The sequence below is a fragment of the Cornus florida genome, unplaced genomic scaffold (assembly GCF_030987335.1).
Source record: "Cornus florida cultivar Cherokee Brave unplaced genomic scaffold, ASM3098733v1 CherokeeBrave_3.0.0_Hap2_Chr10, whole genome shotgun sequence".
NCBI lineage: Eukaryota > Viridiplantae > Streptophyta > Magnoliopsida > Cornales > Cornaceae > Cornus > Cornus florida.
In genome coordinates, this window is record NW_026775580.1 from 41825803 (window position 1) to 41850913 (window position 25111).

Genomic DNA, 25111 nt, shown 5'->3' on the forward strand with positions numbered 1-25111 from the left:
TTTATGTATTTCAATTGCCATGGACATTTGATGTCATAATCGTAGAAATAAATATTTAAACTATTCTTTCACAAGTTGTGATTATAATATGGGTAAAATGTATGGAATATAGTTGTTAAATTTGGCATTTGGAATCATGAAGCATTTATGCATTCATTGGGAAAGAAAAAGGGGAAAAGTATATATTTTTTTAAAAAAAAACAATAAAATTGTTTTGGGGAAAAGTTTTTGAAAATTGTTTGTGAAAACCCAGACGCCTAGGAAGAACCTAGTGGTCCGTGGTGTTAGTGTGGTCTAAAGAGGGGACTAGGGAGAGACCCTAGTGTGGTTGAGCTAACCAGGCCGGATGCGACGCCTTAGAGGTGCCTTGTGGTTGTGGATGGTTAGCCAATCCCCCTTTCGTGACGCCTTGGAGGTGCCTTAGGTCGGATTACACTAACGGTTTGAAAGTTGAAACGGTATGGTTTCGGAAACGGGGAGTGACATTGCATGGCATGGCACATCATTGGCATACGTGGTGCATTTGGTAATTGGTTGAGATATGTATGCTTCTTGATGATACAGTGGTTTTACTTGACTCCCAAGATATGATCCCATTTTCTTACTTTCTATTCTCTATGTGGATTCACGGGGTCATAAGAAGTGTGTCTTAGACACTTCCTACTAAGCGTTTAGTTCACCCCATCATTTTAACATTTTTCAGGTTATAGGAAGGAAGTGGCAGACGACGTTTCTCCACAGGTTTTGATGGGTTAGTAGACTCCTTGACATATTTTGTAACTATGGTCTCATTTTATTATTATTTTTTATTATTTATAAACTGGGATGACACGTATATTTTGTATTGATATAGGAAAGAACGATAACATTTTTAGTTGACATCGGGTTCGAGTAAGGACCCGATTAGCGATTCGGACCCTCGGGTTCGGGTCGTTACAGTTTGAATAGGATTGATAGATCGAAGCGACATAAGTATCGATCGAATGAAGCTAAGGAACATCGATCGAACTTTCTATTACATCGGTCAATTGAAGCTTCAAGAATATAGATCGACCGGACATTTTAAAACTAAAAAATTATATACTTAAATGTATTTGCTTGGTGATTAGTATTGATTTTACATAACAACTATAGAGTATTTTTATGAAGATTTGACACAGAAATATTTTTTATAATATATTTTCTTTGTCTTCAAGTATTTAACTTGGAAAACAAGTTATTGACTTAGAGAACAAGTTTAATTACTTGAGAATTAAGTCTATAGAAGTGTGGAACAAGTTCCCTTTACATTAGGTCTAACATAAATCCTGGTATGCTCTCCATATATTCAGCCCTAAAATGTTTATACTTACACATCGAATCACTGTTTGTTTATCCACGAGTTATTATGTGTGAGAGCTCATCCTGTGAGATTGAGGGCGCACACATAGATTTTCATATCTTGTTTTTTTTCATTATTCATACATATCATTATGCATTAGATATGGTGATTACAATGTAATTATTGTGTTGATACAATTACATGCTTATAACGTCAATATCAATACAAGAGCTAAGTGCTGAAATCCAAACCAATAAACAATTTGAAGGTGGACACATTGGTGTGGAAAATATTCCAAGTTGAGTCAATAGAATCATATAACTGTTAGATGGATCGGAGGACAACTGAAGAGATTTTCTAAAGTGCACTGAAGAAAGACAAATAGATTGAAACTAAGCATGGAGTAAATTGATTAGTCATGAAACAGATATTAAGGATTTGTTGTCTTGTTGAGTCTGGAGGTTAACTATTGATTATAGGAACTAGACTAATTGTAACCTCATTTTTCATAGTGATTTTTTGGTCCAGCTAAATCTCGTGATATTTTTATCTACGAGTGGAGGTAAGTTTTTCCACATAATATCTCTATACTCTATTTACTTTTGATGTACTATATATTGATTTATATTTATGCTTAAACTGATTATATGCTTCTATCTTGATTATCATATTGGAATCAATTTCCATGAATATTTGTGTTAAAGCAATTAATTAGGTTAATTAGCCAAAGTGTTCGTAAATTTATTTTGAATTTATTTCAAGTTGCTTGTTTATTTATTTAGGGTCTTGAATATTTCAAATTGATAATCGAAAAAATCAAGTTTGAAATTGGTAATAAAAGTCCATTGATAAAAATTCACCAATTATTTTTTTATATATTGTGCATTTAATTGCTTAATTATTCACCCACACCCCCTATAGGACTAGTGATTTTAAGGATCCTAATTCATTGCTTCCTTGATTGTGACTATTGACGGTCTCAGTTAATACCTCTTTAATTCTACTCAGAGTTTACTAATAAAATCACATTCAATTTATATATATAACCTTTAAAAGTTGAATCCATATATCTGTTATTCCCTTCCACCAATGAGACTCCATTGCGATTGCTACCTTGCCACCGCCTCTCCCTGTTGTCGCCTTTTCTCTCCTTGATCGTCACTAAAGCTCTTGGGTCGTCTGATAGCTCACCCACTAGAAGAAATACACGTGGATAGACCGAAGAGAAAATAAAAATCAAAACTTACAAAAGGGAAAGAAAAATTGATATTTAAAGTTACTCTTCTTCCTTCTCTCTTACGAAGGAATTCCATTTCAATGCCGTTTGAAAATACTGGAAAAATCTAGTGTGTGTGTGTATAGTAGATAGATCTTGTTTGGAGACAGAGGCGGAACTATTCATGGGCTAACCTGAGCTATAGCCCAGGTCCCAAAAAAATATTAATCTTTGTGTGTCTGAGCACTGAGGCATACATCCCTCTAACAGAGGCAAGGGTTTGAAGACTGAAACCTTAAATCTCATGATCAGGTGGCTCCAGCGGCGACCATATGTACGGTGGAAACTACTCTTCCTCTTCATATTCAATTCTTCATCTCAACACGCGGTGGAAACTCCATCATAGGTGATTAAAAATTATAGGTGATTTTTAATTTTCATCATTGCTGAATTGACCCAGATGCTTGTTAATGAAAATATGTTCCTTTTGTATTGTATCCTGATTTTTTATTTTTTTATTCTATATCCATTTTTAATCAATGTGTTGGTTGATGAAAAACATCTGTCATCTATGAAGTGATATGGAGTTCCTGTTCTCATTTCTTCTGATGTGAATGTTCTTCTATATCAATTTTTAATGCTAATTCGATTTTTAGAATCTTATAATTGGCCCTTTAATTTCCAATGATTAATTTAACCCAAATGATAGTACTTGTTCTAATCTAATGGTGTGACTTCTAGTATTAATAGGTTTGAATTCTTTTATAATTATTATTATTTTCCGTGGAATTATCCTCTCGCACCACTTCCCTGGTTTTTTAAGGGCCAAGGTACATGTTAACAAGTTTATATTGTGGCAAAAAGCAAAATGAGAGTTTGTTTTTTGTTCTATTTTTGCTTCATCTCCAATGGAATTTGAAGTTCCCTTGAGATATTCTCTGTAAACCTACTGTGTCTTTCATTTTCTTCATTACCATAAATGAAGAAAATATAAATCTTAGTTTGGTTTTTACCAAAGGGTTCACATGACAATGCACAATTTGCTCACAACGGATGTCACTTTCACAAACAGAGGGTTCCAACATACCAATACGAGCTCCAAAACAGAATTCGTTTACCATCATGCACCAATTCCTGAACAATAATTTGATCACTCTAATCAACAGAACTCACCTTAGTCTCAACAATGCGGCAATTGGGTATATCTTAATCTAATTTTCTATGTCTAGAGGTGGATGGATATTTTGGATTATTAAGATAGAGATATTTTTAGAACTCTACATTTTCTCTCCGTTTTTTTTTTTTATAATTTTTCTATGAGGTTTGCTAGCAATGGTTGAACAATCGCACATTTAATTCAGCGAATGAATAGACTGTTGAGTTTTTCTTTTCTTTTCAACTCCAAGAGATCATTACATGATGAAGTGTGTTTATTCTTGTTAGATATAGACTCATGTCAAATGAGAATATATGTATATTTTAAAATTATGATAAGATCTACTATTTTTTTTTCTTTTTCCTGTTGTCAGCTCCATAGGTGAAAGATAATTAGGCATGCCCTTAATTTTTGTTTGTTGAAGCGTTACAAGGGAGGAATTTTCCACCCTTAAGATGAAAATTTTGTTTTCATTTAATAAATGGAAAGATGATAAATCATAAGCTAGGGCAACTTCTACGAGTACGAGTACCCATCCTAGGACTACAAGCTCTAATGAGCAGCGACAAGAACCTCCTTCAAAAATTCCAAGAGTTGAACAAACGGAGATTGATGATATGTCTTTTATACGAGATCCTGGCTTGCGTCTTCAAATATGGAAACACTCCGTTAATGAACATGATGAGCTTCGACGAAATTATATCTTAAGGGGACCTTATCAACCAAATCTCCTTGTGTTTCCCTCCCCTCAAGATAGAACTCAATCTCATCGATTTCAAAGTAGTTGGTATGAAAAGTTCACTTGGATTGAGTATTCTCCTAAGAAAAATAAAGTATATTGTTTGCCATGTTTTCTCTTTGAAACTAATCCACCATCTCATCGTGCTTTTACTGTCGAGGGGTTTAATAGTTGGAAAAGGGTTAATGATGGATCTAGGTGTGCTCTTTTGCAACATGTGGGAGGTCGTAATTCATTTCACTTGTGTGTCGTAAGAGCTTCAGATGCTTTAATGAATCCTTTGCAACATATTTATAGAGTGTTGAATATATCATCTAGAGATGTGGTGGAAAAAGTTGATTATGCCTCAAGACAACAATTGAAAGTGTTCAGTGGCTTGCATTCCAAACATGTGCATTTAGAGGTCATGATGAATCCATTGAATCTTTGAATCGTGGCAACTTTGTTGAATTAATAAAGCATTCGGCAAAGTTAAATGACAAAGTTGCTGAAGTTGTCTTAAAAAATGCACCAAAAAATGCAAAGTACCTCTCGCCAATGGTTCAAAAAGAGGTTTTACATATTCTTGGCAATAGGGTGAGATGTAAGATTTGTGAAGAAGTTGGGGATGCAAAATTTTGTATTTTGGTTGATGAAACACAAGATTTGTCTAATACGGAGCAAATGGCCATTGTATTGTGATTTGTTAATAAGAATGGTTTAGTTAGAGGATGAATTTTTGGAGTTGTATGCGTTAAAGACACCACTGTCTTAACTATTAAAAAAGAAATATTAGATGCCTTACTCTTTATGATCTCCAAATTGATAACATTCGAAGCCAAGGGTATAATGGAATGAGCAATATATGCGTAGGGCATGGAATGGATTACAAGCGTTGTTTCTTAAAGAATATCCATATGCATATTATGTACACAGCTTTGCTCACCAACTACAACTAGCATTAGTTGCTGCATCCAAATATGTGCAAGATATATGGATGTTCTTTTCAAAGTTGAATTCCATTGTCAATCTTGTCAGTGTTTCTCCTAAGTGTCATAGTGAGTTACAATCAACTCAAGTGATTTTATCCGCTAATAAGTTGGCTACTGATGAACTTGAGAGTAGTAAAGGAGCTAATTAGATTAAGACTTTACAACGAGCAGGTGTCACTCGATGGAGCTCTCATTTTGGTTCTGTTAGTAGCTTGATAGACTTATTTGGTCCATCTCGTGTAATTCTTGAAAATCTTTCAAAGAATGGACCAACTAATTCTATACGTGGGGAAACAAAATATGTTTATCTTACAATGCTATCATTTGAATTTTTATTTATCTTGCATTTGTTGTGTGAGATGATGGGAATTACTGATATACTTTGTCAAGTATTGCAATGAAAAACTCAAGACACTGTAAATGCTATGAACCTTGTTTCAAGTACGAATGCACTCCTTCAAAATTTGAGAGAAAATAGGTGGCATACGTTCTTTCAAAATGTGGAATCATTTTGTAAAGAGCATAAGATTGTAATACCTGATATGAGTACTTCTTATATGGTGGGTACAGATCGTTCTTGTCAACAAAATGATAGTATTGCATTTAATCATCACTATCAAGTAGATATTTTCAATGCTGCTATAGATTTTTAATTGATTGAGTTAGAAATTCTCTAAAAGTACAATGGAACTCCTTATTCTTGGCACAACTTTAGATCCTAAAGATGCTTATAAATCATTTAAAGTTGATGATATTTGCGATCTTGCAGGGAAATTTTATCCTAAGTACTTTCAAGATGAGATGCGTGCTTTGAGAAGCTAGTTGGAGCATTATAAGATTGATGTACTTCATCATCCAAGTTTTACTATGTGGCACCAACGTGGAACTCAAATCACTATGTGGCGCTAAGATTGCACTAGAATTGGTATTTCAAGCCAATTTTGACTATTAATTTATTTTGAATTTTGACTCCTTCGAATCAAAATTGATTGTGGCACCAAGATAACACTAGTCTTAACTATGTGACGCCAAGGTGGTGCTATTGAGAGAGGACCATTTTGCCCATGTGCAGGCTCGAACTTGGCCTGCCAAAATTTCAAAATCCATTCCCCAACCCGAAATCTTGTGGATGCTCTAAAAGCGATGGCGCAGTCAAATTTTCAATCCGATGGTCAGATTTTTCAAAAATGATCATTTTACCCTTGTGCCATTAAAAATGGATTTGGGAGATAAGGCGGACCTGAGATTTAGTCTACCCCATATGTTTTGGGCAATCCCAGAAAAATGGTGTAGTCAGATTTCCTACCTAACATTCGAATTGTCAGTCACATAAAATTATGATTTTGCCACTATGCCCGGGTTTGGTCTCATGTAGGAATGGACTCGTGTTTATGATGAGTTCAGAGGTTTTGGACCCTCCGAGTGTGATGGTGAAGTCGGATTTCCAATCTGACGGTCCAATTGTGAGAAATGATAAAATCACGATTTTGCCATTTCACTAGGATTTGATTATCGGACACCTAGGGTCATTTTGTGAATACGGCTTTAGTGGTGAAGTCGGATATTCATTCAATGGTTGGATTTTCTTGGGTGGTCTCCTGCCGATTTAACCCGAAAAATGGGAGGGATAAAATGGGGTGTCTATAAAGCTAAAGAACACCATTATAAGGACTAAATTGATGTTGGGAGCACTGAATGGGCTCTAATTCCAAATCTAAGACATTGATTTGGTGCTTCCAAATGTAATCAAAGTAAAATTCAGAGCAAATCTATCTAGAAAATTGATCGATTGGTCAACATTATGATGTGCCTAGCCACATGCGTTTACCTTATTAGAGAATCAGATAGAATCCTCTCTTGTGCAATGGATGGTACAGTGCATAGAATGAGGGTGGAGATCGGTAGAAAATCCCCTCCTGTGAATAGTACATCATGTTCCTTCGAGTTCGGGATGTACTTTACAAAAAACCTGGGATATTTACTAAACATTCCAACCTTTTTGTAAGGTCCATCCCAAACTGGACAGAACATGTCCTATTGTTCCACTGGAGATGATTCGGGTCCGGTGCAGATCACCCCTAACGTAATGGATTCCACTTCCTGTGGGAAGATTTTCACCTCCTCATATCACTGAAAAACATTCAGGTTCAAAAATTATACCCAAGAACATAAAAGATATTATGAACAATCAGAAACTTGAGGCCAATTTCATAATGTAACCTTTTCTTTTAATGAAAAGTTATCATTTTAATAAGTGAGGACTACATAGTGTGCACTAGTACAACAATACATAGTGTGCACTAGCACAAATGTACAGCAATAAATCAGTAAGGCCTAAACATCTCTAAACGTTCCCCATTTCAACTTTTCCCTCAAAATCATCACTGCTACTAGTAAGTACTTGTTTCATTTCCACTTTTTTATACCTATACCAAGATGCACACACCAAATAAGCACCAAAGTTCACTATACTTAACCCTGCTAACAACCAATAGAAGTAGTTCAACTTATCTCTGTTCAAATTATTATTAGCCAACCACCCACCACTCACCTTGTTCACCACCTCCACCATCACTGAGCTTGTGTAGTATCCAAAAGCCAAAGAGCACCATGAAATAGCCGTGCCTAGTGATTTCATGCCTGATGAACTCTCTGCATAGAAAAATTCTAGTATCCCCACGAATGTGAACATATCTGCCATCCCAAATATAGCATATTGGAAGCCTAGCCAGAGCACACTTATGGGCAAAGGATCAGCAGTGTCAACCATGTTGTGTTGAATAGCTACAGATTTACGGTGAGTTTCTATGATTGCGCCTACTGCCATAGAAATTGCTGAGAGCACCAGTCCCACCCCAATTCGCTGGAGGTACCGAATCCCAGTTGGAATTCCTGTAATTTTCCTTGCTAGTGGGACAAAAACTCGGTCATATATTGGGATCAGAATGAACATGAATAGTAGGGGAATTACTGGAATGGAGGCACCGGGCACTTGAAAACCAAGGATATTTCTGTCCATGGTAATGCTTTGTTGGATAGTGAAGGTTTGGAGTTGAGCCAAACATGTATTCATGAAGACAGTGCTCAATATTATTGGGAACATCCGAACTAAAATTTTTGTTTCTTCAATCTGTGTCACTGTACACAAGTTCCAGTGTCCAGTAGTATTCGACGTGGATGCATCAAGTTCGCTCCTAACTATTGCTGCGCGATCCAAAAATCTGACAAGTAAATTTTAGGGGTACTGTTAGTGACATATTCATTTATAGTTGGACTTATGAACTTTTAGATGGAATTAGCACCTGAATTGATCAGTTCTTTGAAGAATCTCAGTCCCCATCTCAGCTTCTTTGTCATGAATTTCATGTAACGCCTCCGGTATTGGAAGATTTCGATTTCTAATGGCAGCCACAAATACCTGAATGTAAGAGAGCAAAAAAAAATTTAAGTACCATTATACAATCAGTTACATATCGTTTTATATGATACTATATAGATTTCGAAATGAACTTGTGTATGCTTTGTATACCTGTAGAATACGAACTATAGGGCTTCCCTTGGGCACATTATTGCGATAGAGTGATTTCCCCATGAATAGGAACAGAATTGCCACTAGGACAGCTATGGTACAAACACCAAACGCCCAATCCCAGCCTTGGTTATCACTTATCCAGACTACAAAAGTCACACCAAATATAGCTCCAGTGATGAGGCTAAACAAGAACCAATTGAAGAAGCTCGAAAGCAGAGATGCCTCCTTCGGGTCCCTCTGGTCGAATTGGTCAGCTCCCAAGGATGGCAAAGCTGCTTTCACCCCACCGGTCCCGAGTGCAACTAGATACAGACCAGTGAAGAGGATTGCAGCTTGGCTGCTGTCTGCAGCTTCACATTGATTCATTTTGCTTGGAGCAACACCCTTGCAAGGAATGGGCCTCAGCTCCCGGAAGTGTGCTTGTATTGTTAGGGTTGCATATCCCTGAAAATCCATTGTTAGACACAGTTTCCTCATATGATCATCATTTCTACTGAGAAATCACAACAAATTCTTTTAACATACTAGCCTTAAACGCGATATATGTCATTAACCCTTTCATCAGAAATGTCAAAGAAGTTTCAAGGATTTAGATTAGGACTAATGTGTGGTACTCTTGTATTGTTACTCTATTTTATTTGTAACATGTATTTTTACTTTAGTTTATGTATAATGTATTCTTTATTTAATTCTTTCTTCTATATTTCCAAGCTACTATAATCCATGTGATTATTAATTCTTGGAAGCGTTGAACTTTGGAAGAACACCTAACGAACCTGCATGGTAGGTAAAGGGCATATAATGTTTATTGATTAATTATGTTTAGGTTGGTTCATGATCACTGATCAGACAGTCTAATCATTTGTGATTAATTTAATTACTAATGAAATAATTGATGTCTCAATCACTCAGCATCTTCCTAAGTCAATGAGCTATGTTTTCCAATTATTATTGTTTTAGGCCACTTGCCAATCATGAAACATTGATGATTAGTGAATTAATTGATAAAATTTTCCATACAATGCTGTAACTAGGAACTATATGGTACAAATTGTGTATATATAATGCACTTTTTTTTTTCAGTAAGTCTTGTTCTACAGATTGTTCTTTATTCATAGTTATAGTTCTTTTTCCCTTTTATTTTCCTCTTTTTCATATCTGAACTCACATTCGGGCGACCAAATTACTCAACCAAGCCTTTTCCCACTATTTGGTTACTTATTTAGACCAAAAATAAATAATAAATAATGTAATAGCTTATGGCAGTGCAGTTGTTTACACAGAGGAAGCATCAGGTTGGATTTTTCTTGGGAGCAAACAATTCATTGAGCGGGTGTACGAGTATAAACTATATATATATATATATATATATGTGAATTATTATTAACGTGCGTACCAACACTTCTATGCTTCCGAACATAATACAAGTCTTGAATCTTGACAAGTATGTATCGGAGATGAATCCTCCAAACAATGGTAGTAAAAATGCAGTCCCCATAAAATTTGTAAGCGTCGTGGCCGATTTTGTCAAGCTGAAATTCATGAATCCGCTGAAGTAAGTGACGAGGCTCATGGCGTTGGCGATGAATGCCATGTTCTCAAGTCCCTCCATAGCTGCATATGAATGAGTAACACCAAGAACAATCAAAAACATATTAACCCTATTTCATCAATATACATTTATTGTACATATATAAAACTCATAAGACTTGTCATATTCATTACAAACCTATATAGTTTTAGATTAGAATTTAGTAGAATATATATATATACTAGTTACCATATACAAAGAGAGTAGCTCTAGTTCCTCCTAGCTTTGGTGGTTGTTTAGGTTGCTTTTCAACATCTCTGCAAATGCCCTGGTTATTATATAGTCACACAAGAAACTGGTTAGCCAAATATAGTAATAGTAATAGTATTGATATATATATGTACACTTTGAAGAAATTAAAAGAGGAAGATAAAGCAATTAATGTATCATATATAGAGTTATATTAAAGAAACTATTGGTTCTTCTCATCTACGTACGGACGGAGAATTAGTTCTACAATACCCTAAGAATACCCACGGGGTCTTTCAATCATTGGATCATTCATCAGGTAGGCTCCAGCACCACATCCAACATCGGAAAGACCCGAAGTTACAGTACCCGGAGTATTCTAGAATTATCCCTACCAAAGGTGGCATATATTCATGACTCAACTTAGGCCATGTATATATGTGATTGTTTCCACCTTTTTTCTGCGAACTTGAGGTTATATTTTTCTAGCAAAGTGATTACCATTTTTGTGGAGAGAGCTTTCTTGTGTGACCCAATAGGAGGAGCTGAATGATGCTAACAGAATGTGAGGATTAGAATTGTATGTGTGAGTTTATATAGCAACAGATACAACTTTGCCACATAAACTGCCAAAGAATACCAAAAGGAATCAAATGGCATCTGTATGTTTGAAAAACATTGTGGGTTATTAAGTTCTTTTTGTTTCTTATGATTGGAATATGTCACTCTCATATTAGTATACACATGCCTGACGTGTGTGCTTTGACTTTATTAGCTGAATTAATTATTGTTAGTTGGAAATTGTTGGTTTGTTCATTCAATGATTTTGATGCAACTCTTCTTTGCAAGTTGAGATACATTGGAACTAATAGGCCAATAGTTGTTTAATTTATACTAAATTGGAACAGTAAGTTGGGCTGCAAGTCATTTTCCCTCTCCACCATCTAGTGACTTGGGTACCTAGTTGATATAGAGTTTGACGGTGGTAATAGTGTGATAAATAGTACTATCTGTGTCCCACAAAAAATGTTCTGTTTGGGGAACTGTGACCCCAAACAGGACATCTATTGTGGGACATGAGTCACGATTTTTCAAATAAGACATCTTTTGTGGGATAGAAAGAGTACGGTAATAGTGCTACAAATACTGTAATAATAAATGAGAATCGTGTGTGGGGTGTGTAATAGTGTGATTTGTGTGTGGGTGTTGTAAGACTTAAGGTAGAATAAAAGTGAGGTAGGAAATGAGGTTTGAAAAAAGAAAAAGTAATGCATGTGTTTCATGGGGTTGTGTAATAGTTGTGGAGAACATATGGCCCATAACTATATATGTGAAGGAAGAAAATGAGTGGTATCCTAGGTGTGTGAAGATATATATATATATATATATATATATATATATATATATACACGTGGTAAAAGTGAAATGAGGGGCAGGTTGAAAAGTAGAGTCTGGAACACTATCGAAAGAAAGAAAGAAAATGGTGAAGGAATAACAGTACTAGAGGCCTGAGATTTAAAAGGAAAATTGGTGCCATGGCAGACAAAAAGGAAGTTAGCGGAAAAGTTTGAAGAATTGAGTTTGGCGACCAACTTTGGAAATTGAAGTGAAGTAAAAAACGCCTCATACATTTATTGTGTTGTCTGTTGTAATTCATTGTAAAATAATATGAGCTTGAATCAAAATAAATGAATCCCATCTTGAAAATGAAAATTGAGTATTTATAACCCTTGTTGACTTGAGAGCTTTTTGTCACGATCCGATTCCTAACGACGCCATGAGCATAGAAGATACGCATGCTGGTTGGCTAAGAACATTCATTGACTGGGAATGGTTCCAGGGAAGGGGCGTGCAGGACCACAGGATGGTACCTCTTCAGAGTTCAGGCAGGTCGACTCGGTTCAGTTCGAGGTGCTTGTCGCTAGTCTTGGACTTGACTATGAAGAAGGGAGTTGGCCATCCCTGCACAAACTGGTCGGGAGCTGGAGCCGTTCCCCTGACGAGGCCATGGCAGGCCGAAACCAGTCAGCATGTATCCTTGGGAGGGCAGGTCGTGGTGGCTGACCAGGGCGCTTGCGCGAGCTGAAGCAACGCCTTGGTGCCGCACGGGCCGTGCCGCTGCGCCAAATCTCTAGGCCCGTGACAAATGGTATCAGAGCAGGACTTGGGGAAAAGCACAAAGGTGTGCCCCCTTGTCGATCCGGGGGTCTTGAGAATGAAGACGGTGCACTGAAAAAGCGTCGGTGGGTAATCAATGCTGTTGGAGTAGAGCCTCCATCTCCCCATGAAGATGCGTCCTTTAAGCCGGAAGGCCGCGCGCATCGGATGGCCGGAGGGCCGCGCGCACCAAAGTTCTTGCAAGTTCAAGAGGCGTGCAAACCGTTGTGAAGGGCGGGTATCAAGTCAGCCGGAGGGCGCTTGTTTGCTCGGGGTGTCGCGGAGGCGGCATAACGTGGGGTTGCGTCCCGAAGAAGTGGGCGTCCCTTTAGCCCGAAACCCTATCATTGGGCGAGTGCAGCCAGGGGTTGTACAAGGAAGCGATGGTGGGCAGGCGAGCATACCACTTGGAAGAGAGAGACTTTGGAATGTTGGACGCAGCGGAGTCAGCGCCGCACTGCGACGAGGGCGTCGCAGGATTTGGGTGGGGGAGAATGTCACGATCCGATTCCTAACGACGCCATGAGCATAGAAGATACGCATGCTGGTTGGCTAAGAACATTCATTGACTGGGAATGGTTCCAGGGAAGGGGCGTGCAGGACCACAGGATGGTACCTCTTCAGAGTTCAGGCAGGTCGACTCGGTTCAGTTCGAGGTGCTTGTCGCTAGTCTTGGACTTGACTATGAAGAAGGGAGTTGGCCATCCCTGCACAAACTGGTCGGGAGCTGGAGCCGTTCCCCTGACGAGGCCATGGCAGGCCGAAACCAGTCAGCATGTATCCTTGGGAGGGCAGGTCGTGGTGGCTGACCAGGGCGCTTGCGCGAGCTGAAGCAACGCCTTGGTGCCGCACGGGCCGTGCCGCTGCGCTAAATCTCTAGGCCCGTGACATTTTGCTCTGGCAATATGATCTCCGTGACCGTGTGAGATTGTATTGTTCTATCATTTCGCCTCCGCTACGTCAGAGTTATTCTTTGATCCTGTTACAAGATATATTAATTAAATCAAACTCATTCCAATATTGATGAGTTTAGGAAACCATATAATATACAAATGCAAGAATTAAACTAAATATAATGTCGCTCGTGTATTACTAAACGACTTAAACCATTGACAAGGAGATATCATTAAATTACAACTTTTTAGGGTATCATAATTTTAAATTAGTCATTACAATTTTTAATGAGTGTGGCTTTCGTACCCATTATCCGACAAAGTAGGAACAATCTTGTTATGAGGCTTACGACTCTATTTTCTCGAGTGGAATATATATACAAGGAAATTTATTAACAAAAAAAAAAAAAAAAAGTGTAGTAGCACCTGTGGTGCAATCCTTTTCCATATAACATGATCGGTCTAATTGTGTTGCAGTCCTTTATATCAATTTTACTTGAAGAGTGATGCTATTCTAATTTAATTAAGAGTAGCAAGCACGGTTATTCAACCCTTAGATGCATTCAGTGAGACACAATGCATCTACGAATTGTTTCGGAGAGAATTTCGGTGAAACTACCATTCAGTTTTTAAATGCATCTAGTGAGATGCAATGTATCTAAAGACTGTCTCGAATAAAAACTCGGTGAAGTTAACCATGTGAAGATGTGAACTACCTCCAAATAGACAAAAAGAACCCATGAAGCCTTGCTCTCTTGTATTACCTTTGGGCCATTCAGTTTATTTTTTTTATTTTTGTATTTTTTTATGACAAAACAAATACAAAATTCGTATTTAAAAATGAAGAGATTATACCATTAAAATAAAAATCCTTTGATCGTTTGGTCCATCATTTAGCTGAAACCTAAATGTATGTATATATTTATGTGCAATGCATGAGGTTGAAGGACACCATTATAAGCGGGCCCCAAGTGAAATTGGGTATAGAGTTAGTTATCTACCAAATGATCCATTGACCAACATTATTGTGTGCTTAGCCACTTACACAATTACCTGTGATCACAAAAACTAGAGGAAATTGGGCGCACAACATTACAATTCATAGGCACTTTTATGGATTATCTTTTTCCAATTTAATACTAACTTGCCGGCGGGAAGGTGGGGTTTTTTTTTTTCTTTCTTTTTCTTCTCTCTCTATATATATTATAATATATTATCTGTCTCTAAATAGTATATAGTATACAATATATATATATATATATAGGTATGGCGTGCTTTAGTGACGCAAGGACTTTTATAACATAAGTCCGATTTATAAAAATAAATAAATAACAAAAAAATCAAAACTGCTGGCCTGTAGTTGGTTGATTGACTAAAGGAATCTTTATATATGTGACGGTTGACCGTATGAGTGAGTAGTGTGTACGACATTTTCCTAAACATTCTCATTAGTTGAAACTAAAAATTTATATATAATAATAATTTAAAATTAAAATACTTGCAATATATGTATTATTTGTAAAGAAAATCTTATTAATAATAGTTCATTGCAATTCATAACTTTTCTAATGACCTAAAACCTTAATTGGGGCCAGTATATACATTGAAGAATTATAAATAATTTAGTTGGGGCAGTCTTAGAATATTAATGAAAATATAGGTATATAATGAAAATTTTTAAAAAAAAAATCAATAACGTAATTACGATTCCAATTCGATAACCCGTTAATCGAATAACAATTCGATAATAATTCAATCCAAATAAAATTATATATATAATAATAATATTTTATAATATATAAATATATTAAAACTTCTATCATATTTGAATAAGATGTAACCAAAAACAAAAACAAAAAAATAATGCCGTATTTTCACACACACGTACTAATAAATCTCCTAATATACATACTAATAATGTCATAATATTTATTTATTAACAAACAGTAAATGAGTTTTTCTTCTCTTTTCCTTCTATATTTTATTTATCTTTTGTTTTCAAGCATTTTTTTTTCTAATTAATGTTTTTTTATTCTCTTTTGACATTAATTTCTTCTATTTTCTTTTCTTAAAAAAAAAAAAAACTACACCTTTATTGGATCAAATCGGATATTTGTTTATTAACAAATCGAATATGAATTCACTTACAAAAAATCAGTTGAATTATAGGATCGAATCGAGTAAAAAGCTTATCAGATTCGAATCAGATCAGGCCAAATCCTGACAAAAGTGTCTTTTTAAAATAAAAAAAAATCTCAGCATGATGTACAAGTTATTGTTGTAAAATGTAACATGCAATTATATAGAATATTTTAGCCAATTTTACAATCTCTACTGGTTATTTATATATTTTTATTTTTATTTTTTATATATATACTGAAAAGTAAGTTAAGCAAGTATATTACTTTTCAAAAAAATATATATATATATAAAATAAAAAAAATTAAACGAATATATTAGGCTATAACCTAATGGTAGAATCCGAGTCCTAAAAAGACATTGTGGGTGTGTGTGTCCAGATAATGGACTTGATACAAAATACTGAAATAGACCTGTCAAAATCGCTATGGAAGATAACAAAATAAATAGACTAAAGCCCAATACTTAGAGATCCAGCCCAAAAAAAGCCCAATACTGGTCATTTGTATATTCAAAAACATTAATGTGGACACTTTTTTACTAAAATGTTCATATCTTTCTGTAAAATCCTCCAAGTGACATTCCGGCCTCTGGGCTTAAAACTAGGCCCACATAATTTTTCAACAATGTACGACCCACTCAGTTTTGTAACCATCCAAAAATTTAAATTGGATTATGATTTTTTTATACATATATGGGAATATATTTTTCAAGGAATAAAATGCATAAGAACGGTTTATTAAATATTTATACTTTGACATTTTTCTCTTATTTCTTTATTATTCAGGAACACATGAAGTATCAAAATTTTATTCTTGAATCAACACTTTTTTTTAATGTCTATAAACTTATTTGATTCATTTTAACAATAAAAATAAAAAATATTTCTCAATTTGTAAAATGACAAATTTGTCTACGCTTATTAAAGTATGTCCATGTCTAACCCAACAACACCCCTTCCCCTTTCTCTCTCCACTCGCTGCCACCATCTCTCCTCAACAACGGTCACACCGCCACCCACCTCCACCATCTCTCTCCACCCCACCGCTATCATCTCCGCTCAACCATGATCGCCGCCACCATCTCTCTCCACTCACCGGTGATTACACAGTATCACCATCTCTCTTATCGCCACCGCCGTGGTTGATCTGTGCCCGTGAGTGGCCCAATAAGCCGCTATGAGAGTGAGGATGAGTTTAGTTGCAGATGGGTAGTATGAGAAAGAAGTGGATCGCAGCGGTGGAAGTTGAAGTGGATTAGGGTTTGTGGAATTCTGTGAAGGAATCTGAATTGATTTGTGGCTTGTGGACCGCGACGGGAGGTGGTGACGAGGGGGTTGCTGCTCTTCTTGTTCTTCTTGCTTCTCTGTGAATTTGGGTTTAATTCTATATAAGTGAGTGTGATTTCAATCGGGTTTTTGTAGAGAAAGAAAAAAGGAGTTTCAAAGTGTATGTATATTTGTGTATTAATTCTCAATATGTATGATTGTAATTGAGTTTTTATAGAGACTTGTATATGTCATCACAAACACACCCAACCGAATTCTTTTAACTTTCCTTTTCTAAACAAATCGTTCAGCAGCGGGATTGAATCAATTTACATATATTCTTTAGTAATCATCCTACAACGATATATACAGTCAATGTACATATATACAAAAACACGTGCTTGGTAAATTGGTGGTGGGTGTGAAGGTTAAAAAGGTAATTTTATTATTTAATAGGTTAATTAATAAGCAAAAGGACAACAAAAGTCAATTAACCCAAAAATTTCAAGGAATATGAGTATAATTCACCTTAAAAATTATCTTCTTTTTTTCCTGGCAATATGAAACAGCCATACAGCATCTACAAAGTAAAACTAAACAAAACAACACTACACACAAAGGTATAGGTCAGATAACAAATAAAACCACCAAAAGAAATGGACACAAAGATCCTATAACCACGCAAGCATTCCACGGTCCAACTAAAGATAATACCCATAGTCAACTCGTAAAGACCAATTACAGGCCACAAATATAGGTTTAAAACTGAACCGAACTGAACATCGATCCTATTTAACATACGCACTGTTGATTCGGCTGAGCCACAACCAAACAGGCCCATTCTGTTATGTACACTCCAATATCCACTAGAATCTCCGCATAGGTCCATACTATCTTTCCCATCTTTGTCAACACGCAAAGAAATCCTAGCCACCATGAGGTCAGATGACAGGACAGGCTGACAACACATCATTGCACTCCAGTCATAATGAAACCCAAACACCGTTACTCTCGACAGCAACAATGGAGGCTTTTCCGGCACCCGATTTGGAATAGCAAATTCATGTGCACAAAACCAACTACAAGCTTAGAAATTCATGAGCAATTTAGCCAAACTATTACCCAAGTCATTACAAACATGGCCAAGAAAAGCCATAAAAGGCTCTTTCAATCTCCACTGCCAAACACCCAAATCGTGAAATCCTACATAAGGATTTGAGGATGCCGTCAGTGTTTCCATGGTAGACTGTGACTACACACATGTAAATCCGAACAAGGACAAATTTTTACCATTGGATCACAAGACGGTAAGGACCACAATGGCGATTCTTCATCAATGAAATTTTCAACAGAGAAACATTGCTTAGTGTAGCGATGACCAACAAATCCAAACACCAAAAGCATATTATTCTGACCCCAAGATCTGGCATCACCCGGCCACAATCCATAGACTGTGGCAACTTGAATCGGCGCAACACTACCAATCATGTGACCCTCCATGGAAACCCATGGATAAAGAACCATGGATAACAAGGACAACAAACCTAGAAATCTTAGAGCAAACAAGTACAAAAAGAGATTGAACACTAACAGAGAAAACCAGGACAACATAGCAATACCGAGATCAAAAGGAAAAATAGGCAGAAATTGATTAGCAAATTTTTCAATTCGCAAAAACCCCAAATTTACAAGCCATAACCCACAGGGGACTCTCCATGGAGATAATTGACAGGGTTGTCGGACTAGAAGGAGCGGCGACTCATCCCAAACCAAGAAGAACACACTACCATGGAAAATGACTCCAAATCTCTGATAAATAGAGGACTTCTATAGTGAGAGGAATGAGAGAGCTCAAAAGTATTTAATTATGTATGTGAAACATGATAACTATAAATCTTTTCTTTATTATCCTTGTCATTTCTTGGTATACATTATAACCCAAAAATTATCATGCATGCATATTTTACTCCTCAAATAAATATATTTTCTATAGTTGTTTTTCCCCTATATTTTCTATAGTTTGGAATAATCCCTTAGGCTTTGTTTGGATTGAGGGATTTGGAGAGAAAAGAAAGGGAAGGATAGTGACTAGTGTATTTGGATGAGAATAATTTGATAGAAAAGAAAGAATTGGGAAGGATTTAGAGGGATATCCCTCCAAATCCCTCAAACTAAATCCCTCCAAATTTGACAAGATTTGAAGGGAAAGGAAACCAACTTAAGTAAATTTTTTATTAAGATAAACCTAGCCTTCAAAATTCTGTACACAAAAATTTTATTAGATTGAAGTCCTAGCTCAATCCTAATAACATAACACAATATTAGAGCAAATCAGATTCGGCGCTTCTCTAGCTCCTCTTCTCTTGCTTCTCCAGTTTCTCCTCTTCTCTAGCTCCAGCTTCTTCTCTTCTCTAGCTCCGGCTTCGCCTTTTCTCCAGCTCCGGCATTCAGGTCAGAGTTTTATTGTTTTTGAATCAATTTTTAGATTATTTTCTTGTTAATTTACGCTAACAATTTAAACTTTAGATGGAAATTTCAACCCTAGATGGAAATTTTCTTGTTAATTTACACTAATAAATTTTCAGTTTCATCGTTGTTTTTCAAAGATCCATGTGCTCTTATGATGCAACAAGCTCAAATTAGTATTTTTATTTTATATTTACAATGATTTGTGTGTTTCATACACATCAATCCTCTTAATAGTGGTTTTAAAGATCATTGTGCTCTTATGATGCAACAAACTCAAATTAGTATTTTTATTTTATATTTACAATGATTTGTGTGTTTCATATACATCAATCCACTTAATAGTGGTTCTAATATGGTAGTTCTTATGGGTGAGGAGCAAACCATGACCACATTATCTAGAATCAAATTGTTAAATATTTGTATAAACTGGTATATAACTTTTGCACATGAGGATTGGTTGTGGTCATTATTAGGATTTTTATTTCTGGTACAGTTGTTCTCCAATTACAAACTGTTCTAACTTGCTACCTTTCGTCTTCATGTTCAACATGTATTTATAGCCCAATTTCACTTCTTTAGCTTCTCTAAATTTTTCTATTCTTAGCAAATATTTACAATTGTAGATTACTTATGTTTGATTTAAAATGTAATTCTGATTTAGATCCCTCTTATTCTTGTTTTTTTTTTTGGCTTTCAATGACATGGAGCTCACTGTGTTTTGCTTGTAATGAGATGGGATGATACTAATGTTTTGCTTGTAATGAGATGGAATGATACTAATGGAAATAGTTACAAATTATGTTATCTGAAAATGTATATGGAGATTAATTTCTTTTAGAAAACGTTGTCGGTGTTGGATTTTTCGAGAATCTATTATTACATAATAAATAAATATGGGACAAGGAGCAGGTGAGGAGCTAGTCGTTGAAGGCCTTACAATTATTCATTAATTTTAGATGGACAAACAACAAAATGAGATACTACATTTTCTTTTCTGATTATTAATATATCATTTTGCATTTTACAATTTTAGATGGACAAACAACAAAATGAGATACTACATTTCCATTTTATGTGGGAACAAAGACGACGTCAAATTGCAACTCTAGTCACTGTCATTGCCGTGTATTGGTTTATGCGTCGAAAATATAAAAACTATGTAGATAAACCTATTACACAATCAGAGATTGAAAGGCAAATAATCCAGGATAAAATAATGAACGAGCTTAGGGTAAGTGAGAAATGTCATAACATTACTCGTATGGGACCAGAAGCTTTTCAAAATTTCTGTAGATGCTTACAAGAGATGGTGGTCTTCGACCCACAAAACGTGCAAGTGTTGATGTAACGACCCTAAACTGAATACTAAAAATAATAAAAATTTTAAAAAAAAATTTCGGCATGACCTCCGCTAAAAATTGTTCTACAACAACTTGTTCAAATGAAAAGAAAAAAAAAACAACGGCCTTTCAAGACATATCCAACCTGCCCCAACACACCATACAAAAGAAATATAATGGATTCCCAAATACCACAACATCAACAATCTTCTCTAATTAGCCCATCCTCGTCATCTCTTTCAAGTTAAGCATTTACATGGTCTCAGTTTACAACAAATATAAATCAAGTATCTTAATTATGTTACAAGGCCATGATTTGCAAAAATAAATACACTTTTACATAGTTTGAGACAATACAAAAAAATGGGTTAAGATACAAAAGATAACAAAATACAACTCCTAATCTTCTTCAAACTTGCGGGGGATTGTCATTCGCCACTTCTTTTCCAAACCCTGAAAAATGTTAAACAATAGGGGTTAGCAAAATTGCTCAGTAGGTAGTGCCTAAAGCACACCTCTTGAAACCCCGTGAATCCACACCATGAATAGGAATAAAGAAATTGGGATCATACCATGCCGGAAAAATAATATAATCATCATGCCACATGATGAGCGCTGAAAAGTGCGTATTTAAACCCCTTAAGCTTAGGCATTCTAGTACCTTTATCTATCTTACTTTACCGTTTTAGATTGATTTCGTACTATTTCCATTTTCAGGTACTTATCCCGAAAATAAGCTAACTCAGCCAAATAAGAGCAGAAATGAAGCAGTTCTGGGATGAATCAAAGAAAGGAGCCAAGTGGAAACAAAAGGAAGAAAAGGTGGAAATCAACATCTTCGATCGATCTCAGATCAAAGTTCGATCAATCCAACGTGATCGATCTTAGCACTTCAAGATGGATCAGAGCCATGATGACATTTTCAGAGATCTCAAAAGTTCGATCGATCCAACATCATTCTTCGATCGATCGAACTACATTGTCCTTATCCAAATGATTGATCTTATCTAGTTATACCACCCTACCAACCACTTTTGTCCTTTTCCTAAAAATATTTTCAAAATATCTCAGATTTGTTTTTATCCAAAAAGCGCCGCCATTGAGGATCGATCCAACTTCAGTTCGATAGATCTCAGCCATGTTCGATCGATCCAAGTCCAAGGTTCGATCGATCGAACTTCCTCCAGTGCGAAAAAGTTGAATTTCCAGCTCACAAAAAGTTGTCCTTTATCCAATCATTGGGAAATATTTGTTGTACGACCCCAACTTATTTTGGGTGTCATTTGACCTACCTATATAAGGATAAGGATTACTTTTTACATGATATCACATCATATCATATCATACCTTGTAGAACTCTTAGAGAGGAAGCTCAGAGGAGGAGGAGGCTAGAGACACCATTGGAGACTCTTCATCAATCAAGGAGCAAATCTTTACCATAGAGTTAGCCCTTGAGGGTTGGAGAAGTACTACCATAAGTGGCTAGACATCCTCTTGGGGCTAGAGTTAGCCCCAAGCATGCTTTCTACATCTTGATTTTGTGTATTATTAAGGGATTAATGTTGTAATATATGTTTTGACACTTATATATATATATATATATATATCTTGTTTATTCAATGATTTATGTGGTTTAATGCTTTCAATTGATCATTTCATTCTATCCATATGTCTATGTATGCTAGAATAGATGTTCATGTATTTGTCTCTATTTCTTGTGTTATTGATGCATGTCTATGTGTATTAATGCCATAAATCTAGAGATTGTCAAAACATTGTGCATAATGAAATGCTCTTGTAATTTTCTAGATGGTTCATACTCATTTCTTGATGGATTGTGCCTCTCCCTTAGCTTAATTAGTTTAATTTCATGTCATTAGCTTAATTGTAGTGTAGTGGTAGCATAATTGTTAGATGGGAGGACAATCCATGCTTATTGTTTGATGTTCCATACTTTTGAATGCAAGTAGCATGTGTCTCTAACCTTGTGGTGTATTTGGCTTGTGAGCTTAATGAAAGGATTAATGACTTGCTAGATATATTATGCTTTTCACATGCTATTTAGACAATATATACTTAATTGCTAAATATATTATGCTTTTCACATATTGCTTAGACAATGTATACTTAATTGGTCACCCTTACTATTTGAATCAACCAAACACACACACACACATCAATATTGCAACACACATTTCCCTCATTAGTCACTTGTTAAGGGTGTAGAAAAGTATTGTTTGGTGGTGACCTCTAAACACCAAGATCTCTCTCTCTCTCTCTTACTTACTCTTTATTGCATTCAATTATTTAGTTTAATTTGCTCTCTAGTTTAATCAATCAACCAACTATTTGTTTGATCACTCGACCTATTAACCCTAATAGTGATTCCATAACCAAATTTGACTCCAATCCCTTGGAACGATCTCTACTCACCCTAACTATATTTTTAGTGAAGGTAGTAGTGGCTTTTATAAATGTAAAACTTGGCCCTCGCCTTAGTGCACACTCTCTAAGCTTGTGGTGTAGTAGCGACGAGCCATCAGTTTTTGGCACCGTTGTCGGGGATTAGGTAACGTCGTATATGTGGAATCAATTAAAAATTAATACTTTTTTGATCGTGTCTTTACTTTATTTTTATTTTTCTTTTGATTACTTATTGTGTTTGTTCATCTTTGACAAGGAGCATTGAGCTAGGAGGCAAGCAAAGGATCCACCAAGAAGGAGCTAAGCAAGCAAGGAAAAATGCTAAAAATTTTTAAAAAATTGTTAAGCTAAGCTTTAAATTTGGAATTGAAGTGCTAAAAGATCTTTGTGAGACTTTCTTTACTCAATCCCTTAGTTAAATCGTCGGCCCGCGTGGAGGCTTGTTTTTAATTTCTTAGATAAATCGTGAACCCGCGTGGAGGCATTTTTAATTGTTCTTTGCATCATTGTTGTTAAAGCATAGGAGTATGGGTTAAGTGTTTGTGGAGGAAGATTCATTGAATTGTTATGAAGTCGAAGTGTTTGTTCATTCATCGTGTTTGTGTGTTTTTACATTGTGCATGCATGGTCGTAAATCACTAAAACCAACTCTCATCCCTCTTGATTTGTATCTTGAATCCGTAGTTAGAAATCCGAGGGGAAGAGGAAGTTCTAGTTCTACCCGATCCATTACATCAATGGAAGGCCATAATGAAGAGCATGTAGAGGACCTTAGTCACATAAACCAACAAGGTATCCTTCATCCAAATGTGCATCATGAGAACATTCAAGCACCATTAGACATGCCTAGACCATTCATTCACCAACCACAACAACAATAAGGCCAGGTTCCATTTGGAATGCCAAGGCCAATGAATGCTCAACAACCTCCCATCATTCAAGGAAATCAAAATCAAGGTGCCCATGTTGCACCTCAAATTGCTAATCCTCCACTTGCTTTAAGAGATCACTATGTGCCTAATGAATACAATGCACCCACATGCATTCAATTGCCACCATTTAGAGCACATCAGTATGAAATTAAGCCACAAACCATTCAAATGCTTCCTAACTATCATGGACTTCCAAGTGAAGAACCTTACAAGCAGTTGGATGAGTTTCTAGAAGTATGTTCCACCGTAAAATATATGGACATGCCGGAAGAGGTCTTAAGACTTAAACTTTTTCCATTCACCTTAAAAGATAAGGCAAGTATTGGTTTAACAATCTTAGGCCTTTTTCAATCAATTATTGGGCAGAAATGCAACAAGAGTTCTTGAAGAAGTACTATCCGGTTTCTAAGACCAATGCCATGAGAACCTCAATTCGAGAATTTTCGCATGGGGATGGAGAAACGTTTTATGAGGCATAGGAATGCTTTAATGAATTGCTTAGGAAGTGTCCACATCATGACATGCCCAAATGGCAATTAGTTCAATATTTCTTTAAGAGCTTATCGGACAATTACAAAGGTATGGTTGATGCTTCCATGGGTGGCTCATACATTGATAGGCATGAGGATGACGTGTGGCGTCTTTATGAGAGCATGAGTAAAAATTCTTTGCATAGAACATTATCATCCAAGAATAGTAGAAATTCACAAGGTAGGAAGAGTGTTGGCTTACATCAAGTCAACCATTCAAATGAAATAGCCGCCGAAATGAAGTC

The 25111-nt window shown here is 36.0% G+C and overlaps 1 protein-coding gene and 1 long non-coding RNA gene across 2 annotated transcripts; one reads left to right on the top strand and one right to left on the bottom strand.

Moving 5' to 3' along the window:
* The first annotated feature begins 2488 nt into the window (after positions 1-2488).
* On the top strand, positions 2489-6374 carry LOC132279603 (uncharacterized). The gene is made up of 2 exons (XR_009471357.1): positions 2489-2943; positions 6173-6374. It is a non-coding gene; the product is annotated as an uncharacterized LOC132279603 (long non-coding RNA).
* Positions 6375-7485: 1111 nt separating this feature from the next.
* Positions 7486-11264, bottom strand: LOC132279602 (protein NRT1/ PTR FAMILY 4.5-like). Its single transcript, XM_059781624.1, has 6 exons — positions 11217-11264; positions 10716-10794; positions 10332-10549; positions 8933-9379; positions 8706-8821; positions 7486-8624 (listed from the first exon to the last, which is right to left on the bottom strand). The coding sequence occupies exons 1-6, from the start codon at positions 11217-11219 to the stop codon at positions 7748-7750; spliced, it is 1740 nt and encodes a 579-aa protein (XP_059637607.1). The 5' UTR covers positions 11220-11264; the 3' UTR covers positions 7486-7747.
* Positions 11265-25111: the final 13847 nt, after the last annotated feature.